The following is a 25,484-nucleotide window of genomic DNA, read 5'->3' as shown; positions in this document are numbered from 1 at the left end:
CCAAATCCACTAACTTTTGCAGGATTCTCTGTTCAAAAGTGTTGGTGTTTCCATACCAGGCTGTGATGCAGCCAGTCAATACACTCTCCACTACACATCTATAGAAAAGGACCAGCTCACTGATGTTCTGTTTGCTCTACAGTATAAAGTACTGCAGGTTGAAAGCATTCCTGTTAAAACCCAAATGAATTACTTCAAAGTGTCACTATTTGTTAAAATTTGTTCACAGCACTTCTTGGTGATCTATCAATACAAATGTTTTGATTTGCATTACTTGGCCTACATGCAGTAATGTTGACTGATTCCTGCCCATGCACAAAATAGTAACCATTGCCTTATAGCTTGGTAATGCATTCAATTTTTATATCAAAATAAACTTTATTCAAAACTAGCAATACACATCAAATTTGCTGGTGAACGCAGCAGGACTGGCAGCATCTCTAAGAAGAGGTACAGTCGATGCTTCAGGCCGAGACCCTTCGTCCGGACTAACTGAAGGAAGAGTTAGTAAGAGATTTAACTAAACCATTTACGAGGAGTTTGTACGTTCGCCCCCGTGACCACGTGGGTTCCTCCCACAGTCCAAAGACATAACCGTTAGCAAGTTAATTGTTCATTGTAAATTGTCCTCTAATTAAACTAGTGTTAAATGGATGGGTTCCTGGGCAGTGGTGAGGCGGGTGAAGATACATCTCTACCACAGGAAGGGCAAGGTGCTCCTTCCCTCCACTAGCCTGCCGGTCACTTCTGGGCCAGGTATAGCACCTCCTTAGTCCTCCCCACCCCCAAGTCAGGGTCACGTGAATCCATGGGAGCAGGTGGTGGATGGTCAGATGTGTAGCTGGAGCATATCACAAGTCCTGGTTACGTGACCACTGTCACCAGGCAGACGATATCTGAAGAGTATTGATAATGACAAGGATGTGTTCAGTATCTGGAAGGCATTCAAAGCTGGAATTTTGAGAGTGCAGAGTTTGCATGTTCTTGCCAGGATTAATGGCAAAGTTAACAGGCATAGGGAACCTTGGTTTTCAAGGGATATTGGCGATCCGGTTAAGAAAAAGAGAGAGGTGTATAGCAGGCATAAGCAACAAGGAACAAATGAGGTACTTGAAAAGTATATCAAATACTAAAGAATGAAATCAAGAAGGCAAAAAGACGACATGAGGTTGCTTTGGCAGATAATGAGAAGGTAAACCCAAAGGGATTCTACAAGTATATTAAGAGTAAAAGGACAGTAAGGGACAAAATGGTCCCCTAGAAGATCAAAGTGGTCGTCTATGTGTAGAGCCTCATGAGATGGGGGAGATCTTAAAACTATTTTTTTCCCATCAGTATTTACTCTGGAAACTGGCATGGCATATATGGAAGGAATGGAAACAAGCAGTAGTGTCATGGAACATATAGAGATTAAAGAGGAGGAGGTGCTTGCTGCCTTACAGCGAATAAAGGTAGATAAATCCCCTGGGCCTGACAAGATATTTCCTCGGACCTTGAGAGAGACTAGTGTAGAAATTGCAGGGGCCCTGGCAGAAATATTTACTATGTCCTTAGCCACGGGTATGGTGCCGGAGGATTGGAGGGAAGCTCATGTTGTTCCGTTGTTTAAAAAAGGCTCCAAAATTAAACCAGGTAATTACAGACTGGTGAGCCTGAAATCAGTAGTAGGTAAGTTATTGTAAGGTGTTCTGAGAGATCGGGTATACAAATATTTGGACAGCCAAGGGCTGATTAAGGATAGTCAGCATGGCTTTGTGTGTGGTAGATTGTGTTTAACGAATCCTGTAGAGTTTTTCCTAGGAGGTTACTGAGAAAGTAGATGAAGGAAAGGCTATGGATGTTGTCTACGTGGACTTTAGTAAGGCCTTTGACAAGGTCCCACATGGGAGGTTAGTTCAGAAGGTTCAGACACTAGGTATCCATGGAGAGGTTGTAAACTGGATTCGAAACTGGCTGTGTGGGAGAAGACAGAGAGTGGTAGTGGATGATTGTTTATCAGAATGGAGGCCTGTGACTAGTGGCGTGCCTCAAGGATCTGTGCTGGGACCATTGTTGTTTGTTGTCTATATCAATGATCTAGATAAGTTGGATCAGTAAATTTGCTGGTGACACTAAGACTGGAGGGATTGTGGACAGCGAAGGAGGCTTTCAAAGCTTGCAGAGGGATCTGGACCAACTGGAGGGGTGGGCCAGAAAGTGGCAGACGGAATTTTATGCAGACAAGTGTGAGGTGTTGCATTTTGGAAGGACAAATCAAGGTAGTTTACACATAGTAAATGGTAGGGCACTGAGGAGTGCAGAGGAGCACAGAGATCTGGGAGTTCAGATACATAATTCCCTGAAAGTGGCGTCACAGGTAGGCAGGGTTGTAAAGAAGGCTTTTGGCATCCTAGCATTCAGAGGAGTATAGGAGTTGGGATGTTATGGGGAGGTTGTATAAGACATTGGTGAGGCCAAATTTAGAGTATTGTGTACAGTTCTGGTCACCTAACTATAGGAAGGATATCAGTAAGATTGAAAGAGTGTAGAGAAGATTTACTAGGATGTTGCCGGGTCTTCAGGAGTTGAGTTACAGAGAAAGATTGAACAGGTTAGGACTTTATTCCTTGGAGTGCAGAAGAATGAGGGGAGATTTGATAGAGGTTTACAAAATTATGAGGGGTATAGACAGAGTAAATGTGAATAGGTTCTTTCCACTTAGATTAGCAGAGATAAATACGAGAGGACATGGCTTTAGAGTGTGAAGGGGGAAAAGGTTTAAGGGGAACATTAGGGGGAACTTCTTCACTCAGAGAGTGGTGGGAATGTGGAACGAGCTGCCATCTGACGTGGTAAATGCGGGCTCACTCTTAAGTTTTAAGAATAAATTGGATAGGTGCATGGATGGCAGAGGTCTGGAGGGTTATGGGCTGGATGCAGGCCAATGGGACTAGCGGAATAATGTTTCGGCACAGACTGGAAGGGCTGAATTGCCTATTTTCTGCGCTGTAGTGTTCTATGGTTCTAATGGCTGGGGTCACCAGTCTTGTGAGGACACTGCCCAGAAGGCGGCAATGGCAAATCACTTCTGTAGAAAAGTCTGCCAAGAACAATGATGGTCACAGAAAGACCATGATCGCCCATGTCATACAATACAGCACATAATGAACGAACTGGGCAGTGTGACTCTTTAGGCAGCAAAAGGCTGATCCATGCTGCATCCCTAAATACGAATAAACCATGCAACACCTTTCCATTCTTACATTCATGATCAACGTGTTAGTAATGTTTAATGACATTCATTTAAACCAATAGGAATGTCGACACATGTAGCCTCCTAGGGTGGTACACTGCTGCATTCACTCCCTGTCCAGTAGCAGAAGAATCCTATACTGTGGTCCCTCTATATGTGCTATAACGAAGGATTACCATGAGCTCATTACTCCCCAATTGTAGTCAAAAGGCCCTTCAAACCTCATGATACACCAAAGGGCTCTGTCAGGCAGTTTGCCAGTTATAACATGGGAATCGAAGCAGCTGATTTGTACATAGCAAAAAATTCCCTCAAACAGCAATGTGTTAATGACCAGATAACCTAGCTTAATGTTTGAGGGATAAGTGTTGCCTGGCACAAATACTAAAAAGTGCCTGTTTGTACGCTGAATGGGAGGAAGTCATTTCAGATTATCTGATTTCTCTGACACTGTACTGGTTTGTCACGCTTCTATTTCAATATGGCAGCACAACAAGGACAACAGTGCGCTTGTACAACTAATCCTTTCCAAGGGTCAAAACTACTCAAAAGGAGCACAGATTCTTAGCTGGGATTAAATGAAAAATTGTCAACAGATGGTGTCTGAAATAAAGCAAGGAAGATGCCGAGCAGACTATTGAAAATGCACAACTACATCCAAATTATCAATTTTCTCATCTTTCTGGAAGCAATTTTTTTTAAAGTAGCTTTTGCATCCATTGCAAAACAGGTTCAATTAAAAATAATAAAGTTTCAGGCTAACTGAAGGACCTGACTATTGGGTGTGAAAAGAAGGTGACAGACCAACAGACACAAAATGATGGTGGAACTCAGCAGGCCAGGCAGCATCTATAGAAAAAAAGCACAGTCGACAATTCGGGCCGAAACCCTTTGGAAGGACTGGAGAAAAAAAGTCCAGTCCTGCCAAAGGGCCTCGGCCCAAAACGTCAACTGTGCTTTTCTCCATAGATGCTGCCTGGCCTGCTGAGTTCCTCCAGCATTTTGCGTCTGTTGCTTGGATTTCCAGCATCTGGAGATTTTCTCTTGTTTGTGAAAGACCAACAGGGCAATTGCCATGTGAGAAACAATGGAACCAAGTTTGGTCGTGAAAGTACCAGAGGTGCCTTGAACAACAATGGAACTTGTAAAACTATCTGGACATTAAACTGAAAGTTTGTGGTATATTTGTTATAAATAAATGGCCTTCAAACTTCATAAATATAAAGAGTAACCAGTAGGAACCAGAGGTCCGTGCAGAACCATAATCAGATGCATTGCATGAAGAGGAAACTGAGGTCCAGGCTTTCTGAAGATAATTGATGCAAATACAAAGATGCAATCAGATGCTGACTGACCCATTTCAAATCTGCAACCCTTCAGGATATATTTGTTACTCTAGAACAAGGGCTCTCAATCCGCTGTCCATGGACCGCTTAGTTAATGGCATAAAAAAAAAGGTTAGAAACCCCTACTCCAGAATAATTTCTAGATCACCTGTTAAGCTTGGCTGATACTTCAGAATTCAGAAGGCAGAGGTAAGATGCATCCCAAACATGAAGAAATGCTTCAAAGGGAGGATGAGGCAGCCATGGCTGACAATGGAAGTGAAAGGCAGCATTAAGAGCAAAAGAGAAGGCATACAATATAGTAAAAATTAATGGAACATTAGACCACTGGGAAGCTTTTAAAAACTAATCAATGGCAACTAAAAAGCCATAAGGAGAGAAAAGATGAAATATGAAGGTAAGCTAGCCAAAAAAAATAGACCACCAAAAGATTTTCCAGAGATATAAAAAGTAATTAGAGACAAGAGTGGATATTGTACCACAGGAAAATTACACTGGAGAGCTAGTAATAGGGTTGAGGGTGGGGGGGGGGGGGGGGAGAGGAGGAAAAACAAAGAAATGGCAGATGAATTTAGTAAATATTTTGCACCAGTCTTCATTGTGGAATACACCAAGCAGAATGCCAGAGATGTAAGAGTCAGGGGCAGAAGTGAGTGTTGTTGTTTTCACTAATGAGATGGTGCCTGGGTAGCTGAAATGTCTGAAGGTAGACAAGTCATCTGTATCACCCCAGGGTTCTGAAAGAGGTAGATGAACAGATTGTGGAGGCATCAGTAAAGATCTTTCAAGAATCACTAGATTCTGGAATGGTTCCAAAAAACTGGAAAACTGCAAATGTCACTCCACAATAAAGGCCAATTTATACTTCTGCATCAAATCTACGCTGTAGGTATGGCATAGCCGTGTACCCTACGCTGTAGCCTGATGCGCACCTCCCCAAAAATGTAACTACGTATCGTAGCGATGCAGACCTCATCAATTGTGATTGGTCTGCTTGGTAGCATCGCATTTCCTCCTATGTATTTCCGGTTGCTTCTTCTCATCAAATTGTCAAATCTACCTGCCGACATCTGAAAATATTTGAAATGCATTTCCTCATCCATCTCTCAGTGGCCGGACAAGCACAGAAAAGTCACCCTCCTTCTGCTTCAATCCGTTCAATGGTCGTACACACCATCTCCTCCGATGCCTTCTCTCTTTTCTGCATTGCAGTAATTTCAATAAAAGTAATTCTTGTTCAACATTAGCTCCAACTCCAACATGATGTGCTTAGTTTCAGTTGCCATTGTTTGAAGTACACAAAGAAACTCAACATGAAGAAATTCAACACAGTAGCATAGAAGCCCCACCAAGTTTGTGGATGGTATAAAGATAGGTGAAGAGGCAAGAAGAGTTGAGGAAGCAGGATGTCTATAGAAGGACTTAGACAAAGAAGTGACAGATGGAATACAGTGAAATATGTGGTCATGCACTTTGGTTGAAGAATAAAAGCATGGACTATTTTCTAAATGAGGAGAAAATTCCAAAATCATTGATACAAAGAGACTTGGGTGTCCTCTTGCAAGGAATCCCTAAAGGTCAACTTGCAGGTTGAATCGGTGGTAAGGAAGGCAAATGTAATGTTAGCATTCATTTCAAGAGGACTACAATACAAAAACAAGGATATAATATTGAGGCTTTCTAAGACATTGTTCAGATCACTCTTGGAGTATCATGAGCATTTTTAGGCCCCTTATCTACAAAAAGATGTGCTTGTATTGGACAGGGTCCAGAGAAGGTTCACGTGAGCTATCCCAGGAATGAAAGGCTTAACATGAGGAGGGTTGGAAGGCTCTGGGCCTGTACTCACTGGAATTCAGAAGAATTCCTATTGAATATGGAAAGGCCTAGACAAAGTGGATGTGGAGAGGATATTTCCCATAGTGGGGGAGTCTAAGACCAGAGGGCACCACCTCAGAATAGAAAAATATCCATTTAGAACAGAGATGAGGAAAATTTATTTAGCCAGAGGGTGGTGAGTCTGTGGAATACGTTGCCACAGATGACTGTGCAGGCCATATTATTGGGTATATTTAATGCGGAGGTTGATAGGTTCTTGATTAATCTGGGCATCAAAGATTACGGGGAGAAGACAGGAGAATGGGATTGAGAGGGATAATAAATCAGCCATGATCGAATGGCAGAGCAGATTCAATTGGTAAATGCCTAATTCTGTTCCTGCCTTATAATTTAAAAACATGCAGCTTTGGTCAAGAGGTTTAGCTGTTGGTCAGAGCAAACATCAGAGTGAGGAAGAAATGTGATCTAAATGACTTTGATCACAGAATGATTGTTGCTGCCAGACAGGTTGCTTTGAGTATCTCAGAAAGATAAACAGTTTACAGAGAATGGTGCAAAAATAAACACACACAAAAAAAAATCCAGCGAGTGGCAGTCCTGTGGTTGAAAATGCCTCGTTAATGAGACTGGTCAGAGGAGAATGGCCAGACCACCTCAAGCTGACAAGAAGGAGATAGCAACTCAAGTAACCATGCAATACAACAGTGATGTGCAGTAGAGCACATTATATCAAACCAGGATGTAGGTGGCTACAGCAGCAGAAGACCACAAGCATACAGTGAATATAAAAACACACAAAATACTGGAGGAACTCAGCAGGTATGGAGAGGAAAAACAGTTGACGTTTCATGCCTTCATCGGGTTACTCTGGATTTCCAGCACCTGCAGAATCTCTTGTGTTTACTGTATAAAGATTCATTTTTTGAAGCATTGAAATGTTTAATAGCTTTGTACTCTATGCCAGAACACCGCACACAGTCCATAAGGACAAGCAAAGCAGGAAATACTGCCAGTTTTTATTAGATTGCTATAATGTGGAGCTGCTAAACTGACTGAACCATCTTGTTTGTGGAACTGCCGATAGTTGCCAGCAAAATCTGTGGAGTTTTATCTTTTTGCTGCTAAAAGTTCCCAAATAAAGTGCTGAGGCTACACAAGAGCAAGGTCATTCATTGTTGGTTCTGATATGCTACTGATGAGAGACTGACCTTCCCAACCCTAACTTGCAGTACATCTCCAACTTCAAGCAGCAGTTTTGATCAAATTTGATGCTATTGAACTTCATAGGGCTATTAAAAGTCCCAATATTCCATCTGGGTACCGCTCCAACCTGCTGGCATGAATTTAAATTTCTCCTTCCGGTAAACAAATTCCACCCCTTTTCCTCTATTCTCCACTCTGATACTTTACTTCTACTCACCTGCCTATTACTTCCCCATGGATCCCCTCTTCCTTCCCTTTCTCCTGTGGTCCACTGTCCTCACCTATCAGATTCTTTCTCCTCCAGCCCTTGACCTTTCCCATCCCCCTGGCTTCACCCATCACCTCTTTCCCCTCACCTTCCTCAACCCTTTTATTCTGACATCTTCCCCCTTCCATCTCAGTCCTGAAGAAGTGTCTCAGCCCCAAACACTGAAAGTTTATTCTTTTCCAATCGTTGCAGCCCGGCCTTCTGAGTTCCTCCAGCATTTTGTATGTGTTGCTTTGGATTACCAGCATTTGCACACTTTCTCAATTTACTCTGTTGGTCTGTCATCTCCTCTTCACACTCAAGTCCTGGAGTTAAACTGAAAGTTTAATCGTTTGTATTTAAGAGAAACTGTAACAGATGCTACAGAAACTTCAATGAAAAAAAGACTCCTGCAGATGTACAATGGAAAACATTTTCACTTGTATAGAAGATTCAATTCACAGGATTGAAGGAGGCTGCAGAGGATTGCAGACTCAGCCAGATCCATTACAAACACAACACACCCTGCCAACGAGGGCATCAAGAACGCACCATCCCTGATTAAACATCCTCACCATCCAAGACATACCCTTTTCAAGTTACTACCAATCAGGAACCTGAAGACCCACATTCAATGTTTTAAGAACAGCTTCATCCCCACTACCATCAGATTTCTGATTTCTCCATGACACCTACATTGTTATTTGTCTTTGCACTATTCTTGTAACTAGTAATTTTTTAGGTCTTGCATTGTACTGCTGTCACAAAACTACAAATTTCATGATGTACAGTACTCTGCAAAAGTCTTAGGCACCCTAGGATATTTATATAGTTTCAGATGGTATGGCCTCCACAGAGCCCTGATCTCAACATCACCAAGGCTGCCTGGAATTACCTGCAGAGACAGAAGTAAGCGACACAACCGAAGTTTGCAGAACTGTGGCAAGTTTTCCAAGATACTTGGAACAACCTACTAGCTGATTATCTTATAAAACTGCATGACACTCTACACAAGAGAACTGATGAAGTTTTAAAGGCAAACGGTGGACACATAAAATATTGATTTGATTTACTTTTTTTTTTACTGTTTATTGCCCTTTGTAGTAAATTTAGAAACTTTTCAGTTCACTATTTCTTCAACTAGCAGAATTACAATTTTTTTTAAATGTGCCCAAGACTTTTGCACAATACTATACATCAAGGAAAATAAACCTGATTTTGATACACCTGTACCATCAATGAAAGATCATTTACAAAAATGAAGACATCTGAAGTTTAGCCTCAAAACATGTGGCAAGCTGGCATAGTGGTTAGCACAGCACCTTACAGTACCGACAACCAGGATTCAACACCGGCCGCTGTCTGTAAGGAATTTGTATGTTCTCACCATCATAGTGTGGGTTTTCTCTGGGTGCTCTGATTTCCTTCCACAGTCCAAATGTGTGTGGGCTGGTAGGTTAATTCGTCATTGCAAATTGTCCAGAGGTTAAGCTAGGACTAAATCAGTGGTTGCTGGGTGGCATGGCTCAAAGGGCCTATTCTATGTTGTTTCTCAATAAATAAATAAAATCATGTGAATAGGCAAATTAGCTGATTGTTATTTGATTTGGTTAGAGTTCTTGTTGCTGTTTTCTTTACTGCATCTGTAAGCACATCACCTTGGTTTATTGAATATTTTTGTGCTAGTCAGATCTTTACTATTCATATTTTGCACTACCTGTGAGAATTGCATAGTCATCACAGTCACTGTTACCACCATTTCAATATTCAGGCTCCTGGGCATCACCATCTTGCAGCTCCTCATGTAGGACAGCCATACCTCCAGCAACAAAATGACTCGGCAGAGGATGTACTTCTTGCCGCAGTTGGTAAAACTCCTTCCCCAGAATATACTGGTGCGATTCTACACTGTCATCTTATAGAACATCCTCACATCGGCCATTAGTGTCTGGTTTGGTATACAACTCTAAAAAATACAGAAACTACAAAGAATTGTCACATCAGCAGAAAAGGTCATTGGCTGCCATCTATCATCACTCCAGGGTTTGTACGTTATAAACACAAGATGCTGGAAATCCAAAACAACACATACAAAATGCTGGAGAAACTCAGCAGGTCAGGTAGCATCCATGGAAATGAATAAGCAGTTGGTGTTTCGGGCCGAGACCCTTCTTCAGGACTGGAAAGAAAGGGGGAAGGCGCCAGAATAAAAAGGTAGGGGAAGGGAAAGGCGGATAGCTAAAAAGGTGATAGCCGATGCCAGATTAGTGAGAAAGATGAAGGAATCTGATAGGAGAGGAGAGTCGACCATAGGAGAAAGGGAAGGAAGAATTGACACAGGGTATATACTAGGCAAGTGAGGGGAGGCAAGAGGCCAGGGTGGGGAACAGAAGAAGAGGAAAGGGGGAGGGAAAGATTTTTTAACTAGAGGGATAAATTGATATTCATGCCATCAGGTTGGAGCCTCCTCATCGTGGCACAAGAGGTGGCCATGGTCTGACATATTGGAACGGGATTTGGAATTACGATGTTTGACCACTGGGAAGTTCCATTTTTGATGGATGGAATGGAGGCACTCGATGAAGCAATTGCTCAATTTACGATGGGTCTCACCAGTGCAGAGAAGGCCATGTTGGGAACACCAGACACAATAGATGATCGCAGCGGTTACACAGGTGAAGTGTTACATCACCTGGAAGGACAGTTTGTGTCCCTGAATGAAGGTGAAGGAAGAGATGAATAGGAAGGTATAACACTTAGGCTGCTTGCAGGGATAAGTGCTGGGAGGAAGATTAGTGGGGAGGGACGAATGGACAAGGGAATCATGGAGAGAGCGATCACTGTGGAAAGCGGAGGGAGAGGAGGTAAAGATGTGTTTGGTGATAGGATCCCTTTGGAGATGGTGGAAGTTGTGGAGAATGATGTGTTAGATGCAGAAGATCATGAGGTAGTAGGTAAGGACAAGAGGAACTCTATCCCTGTTAAGGTAGTGGGAAGATGGGGTGAGCGTAGATGTTAGGGAAATGGAGAAAATGTGGTTGAGGGCAGTACCAATGTTGGAGGAAGAGAAACTCTGTTCTTTGAAGGAAGAAGACAGCTCTGATGTCCTGAAAAGGAAAGCCGCATCCTAGGAACATGTGTCTAGGACAAAGCAGCCAGCAAAAAAATTATTATAGGCACTAACTACCATGAAAACTGGCTTTTCAAAAAGCCCCCATTTGTAGTGTTATAATGCTACTAAAACAAAAACTTCACACCACATTAAAAGCTTCATCTCCCAGGCACTTAATCTGCTCAACCATTCTCGTTAGTCTCCCATCCCTTTTTGTTTTATTACCCCCGTCACTGCACTATAAACACTTGAAGCCACATTTTTAGAATGCTAGTTACATTGGAAATACATGCCAGTATTGATTTACATTTTATTTGATATCCAACACTTCAACATTTAACTTCTAAAAATAATTCTTTATTTCTACGCAACAGTTGAATTTTGTTGATTTGTTCGCACGTCACTCGCTGACCAACACATCACATGATATTCCTTAGACGTGTACAGTACTGTGCAAAAGTCTCAGGCACATACATATGCACTGTAGCTAGGGCGACCAAGAATTTTTCAGAGTACTGTAGTTGTTAATATGGGGCGAACAGAGAGTTGGTACATCTGGTGGGAGTAAAGGATTTGGGAATGGCGAGAGTTTAGTGCGGTGGGAGGGGTGTGAGACAGATAGCAGAGAAAGGGGTACCACCAGTGGGGCAAGGCACGGGTGCAAACACACACAGTCCTGAGACACAAGGCAAGGTCATTTGATTCCAAACATTTGGCTTAATGATCATTACAAATATCTCTCTGGTGCTCCCCTCTCTTTCTCCTTTTCCCAACCACAATTTCCCTCTCCCTACCCACCCTCAGTCCACAATAGAGACCCATATCAGAATCAGGTTTATCATTACTCATGAAATTTGTGTATGTGTGTATATATAAAACCAAATTTAAAAAAAAAACACAAGAAACTGCAGTGAGCTGTGAATGTAGCCTAGCTCATCAAGCAAATTAGCCTCCCCTCCACTGACCTTCGCTACACTCCCCACTGCCTCGGAAAAGCAGTCAGCATAATCAAGGACCCCTCCAACCCCAGTCGTCTTCTCTCGTCTCGTCTATATTCTGCACCCTCATGGTGGGGGAAGCAACACCTTATATTCTGTCTGGGTACCCTCCAACTAATGGCAAGAATATCAATTTCTCCTTCTGGTTTAAAAAAAATTCCCTCCCCTCTTCTTCAGGACTCACACAACAAGGTTCACCAAAAATCAGAATGTTGAATCAGTTGAACAATTTCACGCAGCTTCACTCGCCCCATCACTGAACTGTTCCCACAACCTATGCATTCACTTTCAAGGACTTTTCACCTCATGATCCTGGTATTTATTGCTTATTTATTATTTCTTTTCTTCTTTTGTATTTGCAGACTTTCACACACAAGATGCTGGCGGAACTCAGCAGGTCAGGCAGCATCTATGGAAAAGAGTAAACAGTCGAGGATGTACCAGGCCAAGACCGTGCTTCCTGACTCCTGAAGAAGGGTCTCGACCCAAAATATCGACACTTTACTCTTTTCCATAGATGCTGTCTGGCCCACTGAGTTCCTCCGGGGGGGGGGGGGGTGTTGGCGTGTGAGCGCGTGCGTTGCTTTGGATTTCCCGCCTCTGCAGAATCCCTCATGTTTGTGATTTGCAGAGTTTGTTGTCTTTTGCACATTGGTTGTTTGTCCACCTTGTTGCACGCGGTGTTTCATTGATTCTATAATGGTTTCATGGATTTACTGAGTATGCTCAAATGAAAACTAATCTCAGCGTTGTACGTGGTGACATATCTGTACTTTGATAGTACATCTACTTTGATCTTTGTTGAGCACTTGGGGGAATGGAGACCTTATCCAAAAAGATTCTAAGTATGGTACTGAGTTTAAGAATTTACCATGATTATACATGGAAGGGTGAGTGGACTATTTCCATTCCTATTTTCTATGTTTACGTCAGCAGTCATTATAACTGCAGAAAAAGTTTGCCTGCTTGCACAATCACCTCCTCAGATTCTGACAAGGACCATTTCAAAAGGTAATTGTAATTTTTTCTTATGCTCAAAGGTCCTCAGGATGACATAACCACAATTTGTTTATTTATTTATTTATAAAAAATACTTGTGCATTTATTCCTTATTCATATACTTTCTGCCTCTACTAAACCAAGGATCAGATTCAGATGCATTTATTTTTAAATTACATGTACATCGAAACATGTCATCCTCAATAGAGTGGATGTGGAGAGGATGTTTCCTATGGTGGGGGAGTCCAAGACCAGAGTATACAGCCTCAGAATAGGGGGACGTCCATTTAAAACTGAGATGAGGAGGAATTTCTTTAACTAGAGAGTGGTGAATCTGTGGAATTCGTTGCCACAGGTGGCTGTGGAGGCCAAGTCATTGGGTATATTTCAGGCAGAGTTTGATAGATTCATGATTAGTCAGGGCATGAAGTGATATGGAGGAAAGGCAGGAGATTGGGGCTGAAAGGGAAATGGATGAGCCATGATGAAATGGTGGAGCAGACTCGAAAGGCCAAATGACCTAATTCTGATCCTATATCTTAGTCTTACAAAATGTACAGTGAAAGGCATCATTTGTATTAATAACTAACACAACCCAAGGCTGTGCTGGGGGCAGACCACAAGTGTCACCTCACTTTCCAGTGCCAACAGAGCATGCACAACATGTTCAGCAAAACAACACAAGCAACAGCAATGACACCAAAACAAGCCCCTTTCCCACCCTCCCACTCATGCATTACGTTGGCCCAGATGGTTTTTAATTTTACCGTGGTATTTTTGCAGGTAAGATGGCGATGCAGTCAGTCGTAGTGGCCTCTTTGGATCCAAACAGAGGTAATTGTTCACCCTTTGTCTTTTAAATGATCACAAGACATTGCTGGATATTAAGCACTGTAGGTTTACCCCCATCAGCGAGTTGGAGTTGTTACGTACTGTTTTGCTGCCGGCTCCAGCCACCCAAGTAGGAAGGTGTCGGGGTGGGGGGGGGGGGGGTGACGTGCAGTCCAACAAATGGCATAAATAACCATCTTGGATGTTTGTCCTGAGATGGCAAGACCCTATTTGACATTCATAAATATAGAATACTGCAAGCCCAGTTCACTGTTTCATAGGCGAGAACAGTGGCGGGTAATGCCACGGGGAGGAGCTGACAGAGGCACAGCGAGGATCTGGACTAGCCCTTCCAATGCTGCCCTCCAGTGTTTGCTCGGTGGAAGACAAGCTGGACTGCATTCATCCATGGCTGCACTAGCACGTGAAGAGGAACTGCTGCACGCCTGTTCTTGCGGAAACATGGCTCCAGGACAATCGTCCCAATCTCCATCAATCTACTCAAGGATTTGGGCTGTACTATTTTTATTTTTTGTGTCTTGTACTTTGTGTAATTGTTGGCACTGCACGTTTTGCACCTTGTTCCCAGAGGAGCACTTTTTCCACTTGGCTGTATTCATGTGTATGGTTGAATAACAATTAAGCTTGAACTTATGCCAGTACAGTTTAGAAAATGGGTCATCAATCTGCAAAACTTGTGGGTTATTCCTTGCAATTGAAAGAATGTGTGTATAAAAATAAATAATGGATGGGGTACGAGGGGGAGGTGGGGCATTAGCGGAAGTTAGAGAAGTCAATGTTCATGCCATCAGGTTGGAGGCTACCCAGACGGAATATAAGGTGTTGTTCCTCCAACCTGAGTGTGGCTTCATCTTTACAGTAGAGGAGGCCGTGGATAGACATATCAGAATGGAAATGGGATGTGGAATTAAAATGTGCGGCCACTGGGAGATCCTGCTTTCTCTTGCTGAACACCTACGCTCTGTCTGCCAAACGATCTCCCAGTCTGCATCGGGTCTCGCCAATATATAGAAGGCCACATTCTATCTCTCTCTCTCTCCTTTTTCTCCCTCTGTCCCTCTGACCATACCCCTTGCCCACCCTCTGGGTTTTCCTCCCCCTCCCCCTTTTCCTTCTCCCTGGGCCTCTTGTCCCATGATCCTCTCATATCCCTTTTGTCAATCACCTGTCCAGCCGTTGGCTCCATCCCTCCCCCTCCTGTCTTCTCCTATCATTTTAGATCTCCCCCTCCCCCTTTCAAATCTCTTACTAGCTCTTCCTTCAGTTAGTCCTGACAAAGGGTCTTGGCCCAAAACGTCGACTGTACCTCTTCCTGTTAAAAAAAGATATGTTGTATGCCATTCATACTCACTACAGTTTATAAGAACAAAGGAGAATCTCAATGAAATTTAAAGAATATTCAATGCCCTGGATGGAGTGGGCATGGACGGGATATTTCTAATAATGAGAGAGTCTAGAACCAGAGGACACAGCCTCAGAATAGAAGGGATGTCCCTTTAGATTAGGAATTTCTTTAATCAGAGGGTAGTGAATCTGTGGAACTTACTGCTACAGATGGCTGTGGAGGTAAAGTCCATGGGTATATTTAAAACAGATGTTGATAGGTTCTTGATTAGTAAGGGCAAAGGTAATGAGGGGAAGGCAGATGAATGGGGTCAAGTAGGGAAAAAAAACAACCCAGGATCAAAAGGCAAAGCAGACTCAATGGGCCAAATGGCCCAATTCAGCTCCTATGTATTGTTATCTCAAAATACAAGAACATTGAGGTAATAGATAGAAAAGCAACAACAAAATGCAGTTACATAGAAAGTTCTGTGCAGATACCCAATAAACTGCAAGAGACATGATGAGGGTGGCTACAAGACCATAAGACATAGGAGCAGAATTTGGCCATTTGGCCCACTGAGTCTGCTCCACCATTCCATCTTGGCTGATTTATTAGAGTTAAGAATTAATAGAGTACATCTTCAATGTACAAGAAGCCTTCTGATCTTTCAATGATGTGGATACATGTAGCACTGAATACTCCAAAAATTTGGTATACACTACCTGCTAAAAAGAAAATGGCTTCTCCAGTGCTGTATACCTCAAACCTCAATGGGCCGCTCCCAGACCCATATACACAAATCCTGTTTTTGCATCCAAATTTCCACACTGCCACTGGCTATCTATATACTACTAAAACTCTCATGCTCTGTCTGTCTGTGACCTCCAATTAGCACAAATGGTGCATTACAGCGGCACTTTTTTTTTGGCTAAATCCAATTAAAATGCGGTAACTTACAGAATGCAGGCAAAGTTCAGGGTTATATACTCGTATAAAATTGCTCGTTCGCCAAAAATCAACAGACTGGCTTTCACCCGAGACCTGATCGGCCATCATGGAAATCGGGACGCGACAGCCCGACGCATGCGCACGGCCAGCCTCAGCAGCGACACCTACCGACGCAAAAGGGCAGGGCAGCCCTATTTCGAGGGGTCACATTCTGCTAATCACGATCAGCATGTGCAAGATTGGGACAGATCTAACTGCCACCCATCAATAAGAGATAATTAAATGTTATTGTTATGATGTACTTCGAGACACCCATAAAACCCTTTGCTGCAGTCAAAGGACAGCGGTGACTATATCACATCCATTTAGGAGAGCGCCAACCACATCATCAAAAATAATCAGCATCCTTTGGTGTTAGTGCTTCGTATCTTCTATCCAGCATTAGGGTAAAAGAAAATGGTCAGCCTAATTATGCCATGTGGAAAGGGAAGGGGGACATTATGGTCAAGAGCTGATGCCAAACGTCGTCGGGAAGCGGCAAGGAGAGGGAGAGAACAAGAATTCGACAAGGCTGGGGCTGCACGACTCCAGGATCAAAGAGTCAGGACAAAAAAAAGATGAGAGAAGAAGAGACAGAGGAGGGGAGGCATGCACGTCTCCAGGGTCAGAGACAAACAACAAACAGCAGAAGAGCTGAAGAGATGGGGGATGAAAGGGCTGCACGTCTCCAGAATGACAACGAGAGGCACAAGGGTGGCAGATAAGCCAGAAATGATGCCATCAAAAGTGTACTTCGTTAAATGAGGAGCAGCTATATTTGCTTTGCTATGCGTCGTTCTTCTTTAATAAACTGAGGTTTTCTACTTCAGTTTCCAAAGCAAAACGATACCAATAGCATTCCAGGAAAATTTAATGTTCATTCTGATCACATCAGACTGCACTGCCCTTCTCTCAAAGGGTGCCCCAATGGATCACCCCGTTGTCTCGTAACTGCTAATTCTGTCCAGTGGCAGTGTAGAAATTTGTTCACACATTTTCATTTGCAACTGAGACAGTCTAACTGGACCTTATGCAGAAAGATTATGATCACAAAGTACGTGACATTTACATCTCATCTATTTGGTGCTCAAACCCAAATTCCACCTGTATTCAGACACAGTACAACATTGCAGTTCAACAGATTAACAGTACTATTCCTAGATATGCTTTAATGGCATTCCTCAGGTCTTGGATGTTGGGATTGCAAACCTGGTCCCAATATTAAACATGTGTTCAATAACACTGATGTAATAAATAGCTGTGGCCACTATTAAGTATTGTTATTGGCTGTTCTGCTGCAGTTACCGGCAAAAATCCAAAATGCCACAATGGAAAACAGACTGAATTAAACACGGTATAAATCAGAAGTGCAAGGGAGAAATCTCAATTTCCCTGCGTGGATGCCACTACAAAGCAATGAGTCCAGTTCATTGCTAACCCATTCACTATCAGAGGACCATGTCTATAGTGTGTTCTACCTACAGGACGCACAGTGCCACTTCAAGATATAGGTTCAGTACCCTTTATCTGAAACTCTAAAATCCAAAAACCTCCAAAATTATTATTATTATTATTTTTTAAAGCACTGATATTGACATCACAAATGGAAAACTCTACAGGGCGCTGAGAAGGTTCCCAGGCAATGTGTTGGTCTCTCCGCATCACAGACAGTTCTGAGAAGTGAGCTCACATTTGTAACCAACAGAAGTTAAAGAAAAATAGAAAAACCACTCCATAAAGTGAGAAAAGAAGAACTCAGTCCTGTATTGAAAGATTTGATTTGTCAGCATTGGAGTGAACATGTGCCACTTAACAGTATGCTGATCAGGAAACAAGCAAAGATCTATCAACCGACAAACTGAAAATTAAAGGTAATTGTGAATATTCAGCAGGCTGGTTGCGGAAATTTAAGAAAAGGCATGGCATTACCTTTTTAAAGATCAAAAAAAATTTAAAAATTAAGCATCCACTGATCACAAATCAGCAGAGAAATTTGATGAGTTTGAAAATGTCATGGCTGATGAAAATCTAACACCAGGACAAGTCTACAGTGCTGATAGGTTTTACGTAAGATATAAAAACAAAGTAAAATACAGTGTACTGTATCCTTTTCATCAAAACATGGCATCATGGGTGGAAACTGAAAGCCTGCCATTGTTTGCTATTGTTCAACAGCTGCTTCACAAATTCGCCCAATGCCGCTGTGTTGCTTTTGTTAACCCTGCACACATTATATTTATAGTAAGTAATAATTTTTACGATTAAGTACATATGTGATGAACAAGTGCAAGACAAAGACTTCTTACCAGTAGCACATAAATTCAGAATCCGAATTGATGGCGATCCCAAGCCATCTCATTATATATTCCAAAATCTGAAACACTTCTGGCCCCAAGCATTTCAGATAAGGGGTGCTTGACCTGTATCTCACTCACTCACAATCTTTTGACACCTTGTATGGATTAGAATCACCATATGCAAGGATGTGCCACCACTGCCAAATCAGACCCTTCCCGATATAACTCGGACATTGTTGCTTCATCTTGGCTGTGTTACATTCCCGGACATCTGTATCCAACAGCATCTTATCAGTACAAGGCCGATGTATGCTGAAGGGCAACAATATCTAGTATTGTAAATGGCATCCCCCAGCCAAGAATGGATAAAGATCTGCCCCCATATGAGGCAGAATTTGCAACATTAAGAATATTGTTAGTTATTCAATAAGTGGAGGGGGTGAAGAGGGGAGGGAAGATTTAATAATTTAATAAATTATTAAGAGTAATTGAGAGTATGCTCCAAGAATTGCTTTAGCTGGCATTGTTGCACCATTTTTAAAAAATAATTCATGCATTGGTGAACATGGATTCCAAAATCAACATCTATAAACAACTTCTGATGACGGATATAGAATCACAGAAACATCAGAAAACAAATCCATCTTCTAAAGCTGGAACTAGTTGATTGGATTCATGGATCCAAATAAGACTATTTTTACAACATTTGGCCATCCACAACTACTTCATAACTTATGTAGGTATATTTGAACTAATGTAGCAGCCACTAATACAGATACAAGTAATCCTTCCCTTACTCGACAAAGGTGCATATATCAAGAAGTTGCCCGATGCCAACAGCTATTGAATATATAAATCACTGAGAAGCAATGTGCAGACAGTGCAAACAATTAGGCATGTTGGCTTTTATTCTAAGAAAACCCGAGTTAAACAAAAAGGTATCTAATTAGAAAAGGCCCTGGTGAGGCTGCACCTGAAGTATGTACCCAACTGGTTTTCCTAGTCAAGGGAAAGATATATTTGAAAAGGGACAAATGCAGAAAAATTTCAACAGTTTCTTGCCAGGGATCAAAGGTAGAGCAGTGATTGTCATATGAAGGGAAATTAAGGAAACACAGTTTATATTCTACTGAGCTTTGAATAATGATACAAGATACCATTAAAACATACAACATTCAGACAGTCCCATGTAGAATTGGTGATGTTTCTTTATTTATTGAGATACAGCATGGCCCTTTGAGCTACACCACCCAGCTATCCGATTCAACCCTAGCCTAATCTCAGGACAATTTACAATGACCAATTAACCTACCAACTGGTACATCTTTGGACTGTGGGGAGGAACCAGAGCACATGGAGGAAACCCACACAGTCACAAGGAGAATGTACAAACGCCTTACTGACAGCGGTAGGCATTGAACCCGGGTCACTGGTACTATAAAGCGCTAACCTCTTTGCTAATGTGCCACAAACGTTCACCCTAGCTGGAGCGTTTGGAACAAAGGATCAAAGTCTCGAATCAGCCATTCAAGGTGGAAACGAGAAGCAGCATTATGGAACAAGGTGCCAGAGGAAGTGATGGAGGCAGACAAAATAGCAATATTTTAAGGACGGGTACATGGATAAGAGAGGTTAATAAGGATATGGGCCAAAGGTGGTAAAATGGGAATGGCTTAATTGGACATCTACTGTTGGTCAATATGAACTAGTTGAGCTGACGAGCCCGTTTCTGTGTTGTAATACTCTGACTGGTCTACACTACCCAGATGGTAGTGAACCTGCGGAATTCTGTAGTCTAAAGCAGTTACTTATTGCAGCACAGAGGCCATTCTGTCCATTTGATCCACAGTAATCCCATCTATCCCATTCCTTTTTATTGTCCCCTCTAGCCTGCAATTCAACACCTCCACATACCTACAAACTCCCCTTTGGCTCTCTAAAACCTTTCACCCCCTGCAGCACAACTCTGGCAAATGGGTAGAAATGGAGCACCCAGCACTAACTGTGAACACTTACAAACTACACAGAGACAGCATTTGAGGTCTGGTTCAAACCTGGGTCCCTGGAACAGCAAGAGTTCAGTCATTGATTATAGTCAAAATTAATAAATATATTTTAGATGTTCAGGGGACATGGGGCTATTGAAGGAAAGTAGTAATCATAGTTTTCCCTTTGTTATTATCTGCACTGATGGTATACAAGACTAGAATTTCACTGTACCTCAGTACAGCTAACAATAATAAACTTATTAGATGAATGTTGGAGTTGTCCAAACGGTCAAATAGCCTTCTCGTTATGCCCGTATAGTAACAAGACTCAGCTCCACCATTCTGAATGAAAGACCTATGGAAATATGCAAAATGCACGTGCCCTTCTGTGCTGGTGAGAGCACAACCGAGAGCACTTTGGGCGTTCTGGGAGAGTGCATGTCCCTTTAAATAAGGCTTGCCTTCTCGCATAAGGAGGTGGGAGCTTAAAAAAAAAGTAATTAAGAATCACTTCTGGAGCATCTCTTTCGAATCTTTACACAGAGCGCCCACAACCGGTCCAATCCACGATTCTTAGAAATATTTCAAACAGAGATAAGATTTTTCAAAAGCTGCAAAATCTCTGATGCACTAACGACCGCATACTTTCCACTGAAGAGTTAGCCCCGCAATTTACTCCTGGCTAAATACGAAGAAACTTCAAGGAAACTTACCCACAACCACACACAGCACATCCAGCAGCACGAAGATATTTCTTTTTTCAAACATCTTGTGGTGGTAACTTCAGATTCTCTTCTTCTCTTGAACCTATTTATTACACACGCACATATTTTAAAAAAACGTACGAAAGACTCGAAATGTGCCGTAATGCAACCCCGAGACTGTAAGACGACGCAAAAAAGCCAGCAACCTGAATTACGAGTTCTTCCGGAATCCAAATACCTGTCTCGATCTGCAACGACACGGACTAGTTTGGACTTTTCCCCGATGCCCCGAACTTCCTACTGAGTGTCGTTAGTCAATTTCACCAGGAGAGGGGCTGAACCTTTTCACTACTGACGCACCGAGCGAGAACAACTCACGCCGCGTTGTCTTCGCCAGCAACTACTTTGCTTTTGTTCTCTTCCTGCTCTCCTCCCCCTACCAGAGGGGGAAGAGGGAAAAAAAAGGGGAATGGATTAATTAATAGAACTCCAGTAGCATCCAATCCCTTCCCGAGCCAGTGTGCGTGCGTGTGGGAAAGGCAGCAGGGTTCAGCGTCGTTGTACAGACCTGGCAGCCATACAGGTTCTTCTCGGCGCCAGGGAAACTGGTGTCAAACCCGTCTCTCTTACCTTTCTGAAACAAAACTTTTTGTAATTTTTTGCTTAACTCATAACAAACGTTTTAAGAAACAATTGCAAGACTATAACAAGGTTGCCAGGGGATATGCTGATTAATAGTTAGCAGCAGTATTCCTCCAACAGAGGTCAGAATCTTTTTTCAAGCTGCTAGGTAATATTTGCAAGCCAATATCTATGGCGCATTACGACTTTTTTTTGTCTCATTGCACTTCTATCCCAACTTTGCCCTATTTATGTGCATTTAAATTAAATGGGTCATGTTAAATCGCTAATCATACCCTTCAATTAGGTGATTTAACATTAAAAAAACCCACCTCATGCTAATTGAGGCGAGTAATAGCTTTGCGTTGTACTGTAGCGTTTGCTCAAGAATGCCGTAAAATACTTCTAATCAACGTTTCTATTCCAAAATCAGAACAGTGAATGTAATGCATGGTTTTAAGATCTAAATAGTTTGCACGTGCCAGACCAATTATCCCTTCCTTCTAATTTGCTTTCAGCTGACTTGTATGGATATAGAGATTGATTAGTGTCACTATCGGCATTTCTCTCTTCGTCCCAAGATATGGAAGTTTAAGCACCTGTTGAGTTTTTGCTTCGATAATTTCGTAGTGAGGAAATACCACACCAGAGGTATTGCAGTTTTAGATAAGACCCTCCCTTTGAATATAAGAGATCCCTTAGTACTACTCATATAATTGTGCCTTATATTTCAGCCACCATTCCTTCTTAAACTAACATCTCAAAACAAATTATTTATTGAAATGGTAATTACTAACTCTGCAAAGCTGTGGTTAAGAACTGAGAAGTAAACCTCAAGTCAAGTCAAGTCAAGTCAAGTCAAGTTTATTGTCTTTTCGACCATAAGCTGCTGGTACAGTACACAGTAAAAACGAAACAACGTTCCTCCAGGACCCTGGTGCTACCTCAAATATCACAAAACTACACTAGACTATGTGAGATAGTGCAAGGCTACACTAGGCTACGTAAAACAACATAAAAACTGCACTAGACTACAGACGTGCACAGGATTACATAAAGTGCACAAAACAGTGCAGGGCAGTACAATAAATAATAAACAAGACAATAGGCACAGTAGAGGACAAATTACAATATAATAATAAATGATGTAGATGTCAGTCTAGACTCTGGGTATTGAGGAGTCTGATGGCTTGGGGGAAGAAACTTTTGCACAGTCTGGTCGTGAGACCCTGAATGCTTTGGTATCTTTTGCCAGATGGCAAGAGGGGGAAGAGTTTGTGTGAGGGGTGCGTGGGGTCCTTCACAATACTATTAGCTCTGCAGGTGCAGCATGCGGTGTAAATGTCTGTAATAGCGGGAAGAGAGACCCCGATGATCTTCTCAACAGACCTCACTATCCGCTGCAGGGTCTTATGATGCGAGATGGTACAGTTCCTGAACCAGGCTTAAGTAGGATTACATACATAGGACATCATTGGCAAGCGATCGCAATGCCAAGCATTTCAGTTAAACATCGATTCTCTAAAGAATGCTATATACTTCATTGGCATAATAGTCCAACATTTAAGTGGTATTACAAAGAAAGCATAGAAGTGCCTCTGCTTTCTTAGAAGTTTGCGAAGATTTGGCATGGCAGCCAAAACTTTAACAAACTTCTATAGATGTGTGGTGGAGAATGTATTGGCTGGTTGCATCATGTTTCCTGGTATGGAAACACCAAAGCCCTTGAAAAGAAAAGCCTACCAAAAGTATGTGGATATGGCCCAGTCCATCACGGGTAAAGCCATTCCTACCATTGAGCACATCTACGTGGAGCTCTGTTGCAGGAAAGGAGCATCCATCGTCAAGGACCTCCACCATCCAGGTCATGTTCTCTTCTCACTCCTGCCATCAACAAGAAGGTACAGGAGTCTCAAGACCTGCATCACCAGCTTCAGGAGTAGTTATTATCCCTCAACCATAAGGGTTTTGAACCAAAGGGGATAACGTCATTCACCTTCACTAGCCCCATCATTGAATTGTTCTCACAACCTACTTTCAATGATACTTCATCTCATGTTCTTAATATTTATTGCTTATTATTAATTATTATTATTATTTTCTTTTTGGATCTGCACAGTTTGACATCTTTTGCACATTGACTGTTCGTCCATCCTGTTGGGTGCGGTCCTTCATTGATGCTATTATGTTTCTTGTATTTACCATGAATGCCAGCAAGGAAATGAATCTCAGGGATGTACAGTATATGATGACATACATTTAGTTTGATAATAAATTTGCTTTGAACTTTGAATATTTCTGCCTTTCACTCAGGAGACCCAATTTCTGTTTCCCTAAAGAGAATGATGAATTGAGAGTGACCAATTGTGGTGTGGAACTGAATGGCCTCCTGTACTATGTAAAACAAAATCCATAATTCTATGCTTTAGGGAACTACAATGACCATAATTCTTCACCATGAAGATGTGAAATATACTATATAATTGTATTTTAAAAGATCCCTTCTTCAAATCTTTGCCTTCGAACTATCCTGCACCTTGTAACACTTAGCCCAATAGCTGAAGAGGTGAATCAGAATCAGGTTTATTATCACAGACATGTGGTGTGAAATTTGCTTTTTTTTGTGCAGCATTACAGTGCAAGATAGGAAAAATTAATATAAGTTACATTAATAGAGAAAAAGTGGAATATTGAAGTGGTGCTCATGGACTGTTCAAACATTTAATGGCAGAAGGGAAGAAGCTGTTCCCAAAACTGAGTGTGGATCTTTAGGCTCCTGTACTTCCTTCCCAATGGTTGGAATAGCAAGCCCTTGCAATATTGTGCATTAAAGTCTCCATACTAGGAAGTGATCACCGGTCAGTATGCTCTCCAACTGCAAAAAATTTGCAAGGGTTCTTGATGACTTACCAAATCTTCTCAAGCCCCTGACGAAGTGCAGATATCCCTCTTTGTAGATAACTTTAATGGTTTACATCTAAAAATATCACATCAAATCATCTGTAAACAGTGGTTAGTTTCTTTGCTTGCATTGTGTTCAGAGGACTATTTCTCTACTGTCATGTCTCCCTTGCTGGCACCTACAACTTCAGAGATATATGATTGAGCTATCTCCATGGATCTCCTGATCTATTACATCTCATCTTCTATAGTAGGGTGGATGTTGGATTTACCTTGTCAAAAAGAGGCAAAATATGAGAAGAGGAAAATCTAGACTTCTCACAATATTATGGTTACCAGTCTGAAGTCCCATACCATCAGGTTCATGATAGTTTCCTTCAATCATTCAGTTCTTGAATCAACAAAATCATCGAGCAAAATTATAATCACAATAGCTTAGCAACACTGTGAGCACTTAGCACTAAAATGGACTTTCTTTTTGTTCTAATGGAGCTTTCTTCCCTCTTCTTCAGCCCTTTATCTTTCCCACCCTCCTGTTTTTACCTATCACTTTCAAGCTATCCTCCTTCCCTCCCCACCCCCACCTTTTTATTCTGGCATCTTCCCCCTTCCCTTTGAGTCTTGAAGATGGGTTTTAGCATGCTTTTCCATCGATGCTGCCTGACCTGCTGAGCCCCTCCAGCATTTTGTGTGTGTTGCTTCGGATATCCAACATCAGCAGACTTTCTCGTGTTTATAATTTGTTTAATTTGTTTTCTTATCTTGTGTAGGGTGCTTATATGATGCTATGTAAGTAAGTTTTTAACTGCAATTGTACATACATATACATTG

At 41.9% G+C, this 25,484-nt stretch overlaps 1 protein-coding gene across 2 annotated transcripts in view; it reads right to left on the bottom strand.

Moving 5' to 3' along the window:
- LOC140188091 (phospholipid phosphatase 2-like) overlaps positions 1-21,632 on the bottom strand; it is a 144,832-nt gene extending 123,200 nt beyond the window's left edge. Inside the window, exons 1-2 of one of the 2 annotated variants that reach the window (XM_072244043.1) lie at positions 21,338-21,632; positions 21,141-21,234 (exon numbers count right to left, since the gene is read on the bottom strand). In XM_072244043.1, coding sequence (XP_072100144.1) covers positions 21,141-21,195 — 55 coding nt within the window. In that variant the 5' untranslated portion in view covers positions 21,196-21,234; positions 21,338-21,632. The remainder of the gene's footprint in view (positions 1-21,140; positions 21,235-21,337) is intronic. The other variant, XM_072244044.1, reaches the window with a different exon arrangement.
- Positions 21,633-25,484: the final 3,852 nt, after the last annotated feature.

Source organism: Mobula birostris, chromosome 26 (assembly GCF_030028105.1).
Source record: "Mobula birostris isolate sMobBir1 chromosome 26, sMobBir1.hap1, whole genome shotgun sequence".
Lineage (NCBI taxonomy): Eukaryota > Metazoa > Chordata > Chondrichthyes > Myliobatiformes > Myliobatidae > Mobula > Mobula birostris.
The sequence above is the reverse complement of the archived record's forward strand: the minus strand, read 5'-3'. Positions and strand labels throughout refer to the sequence as shown.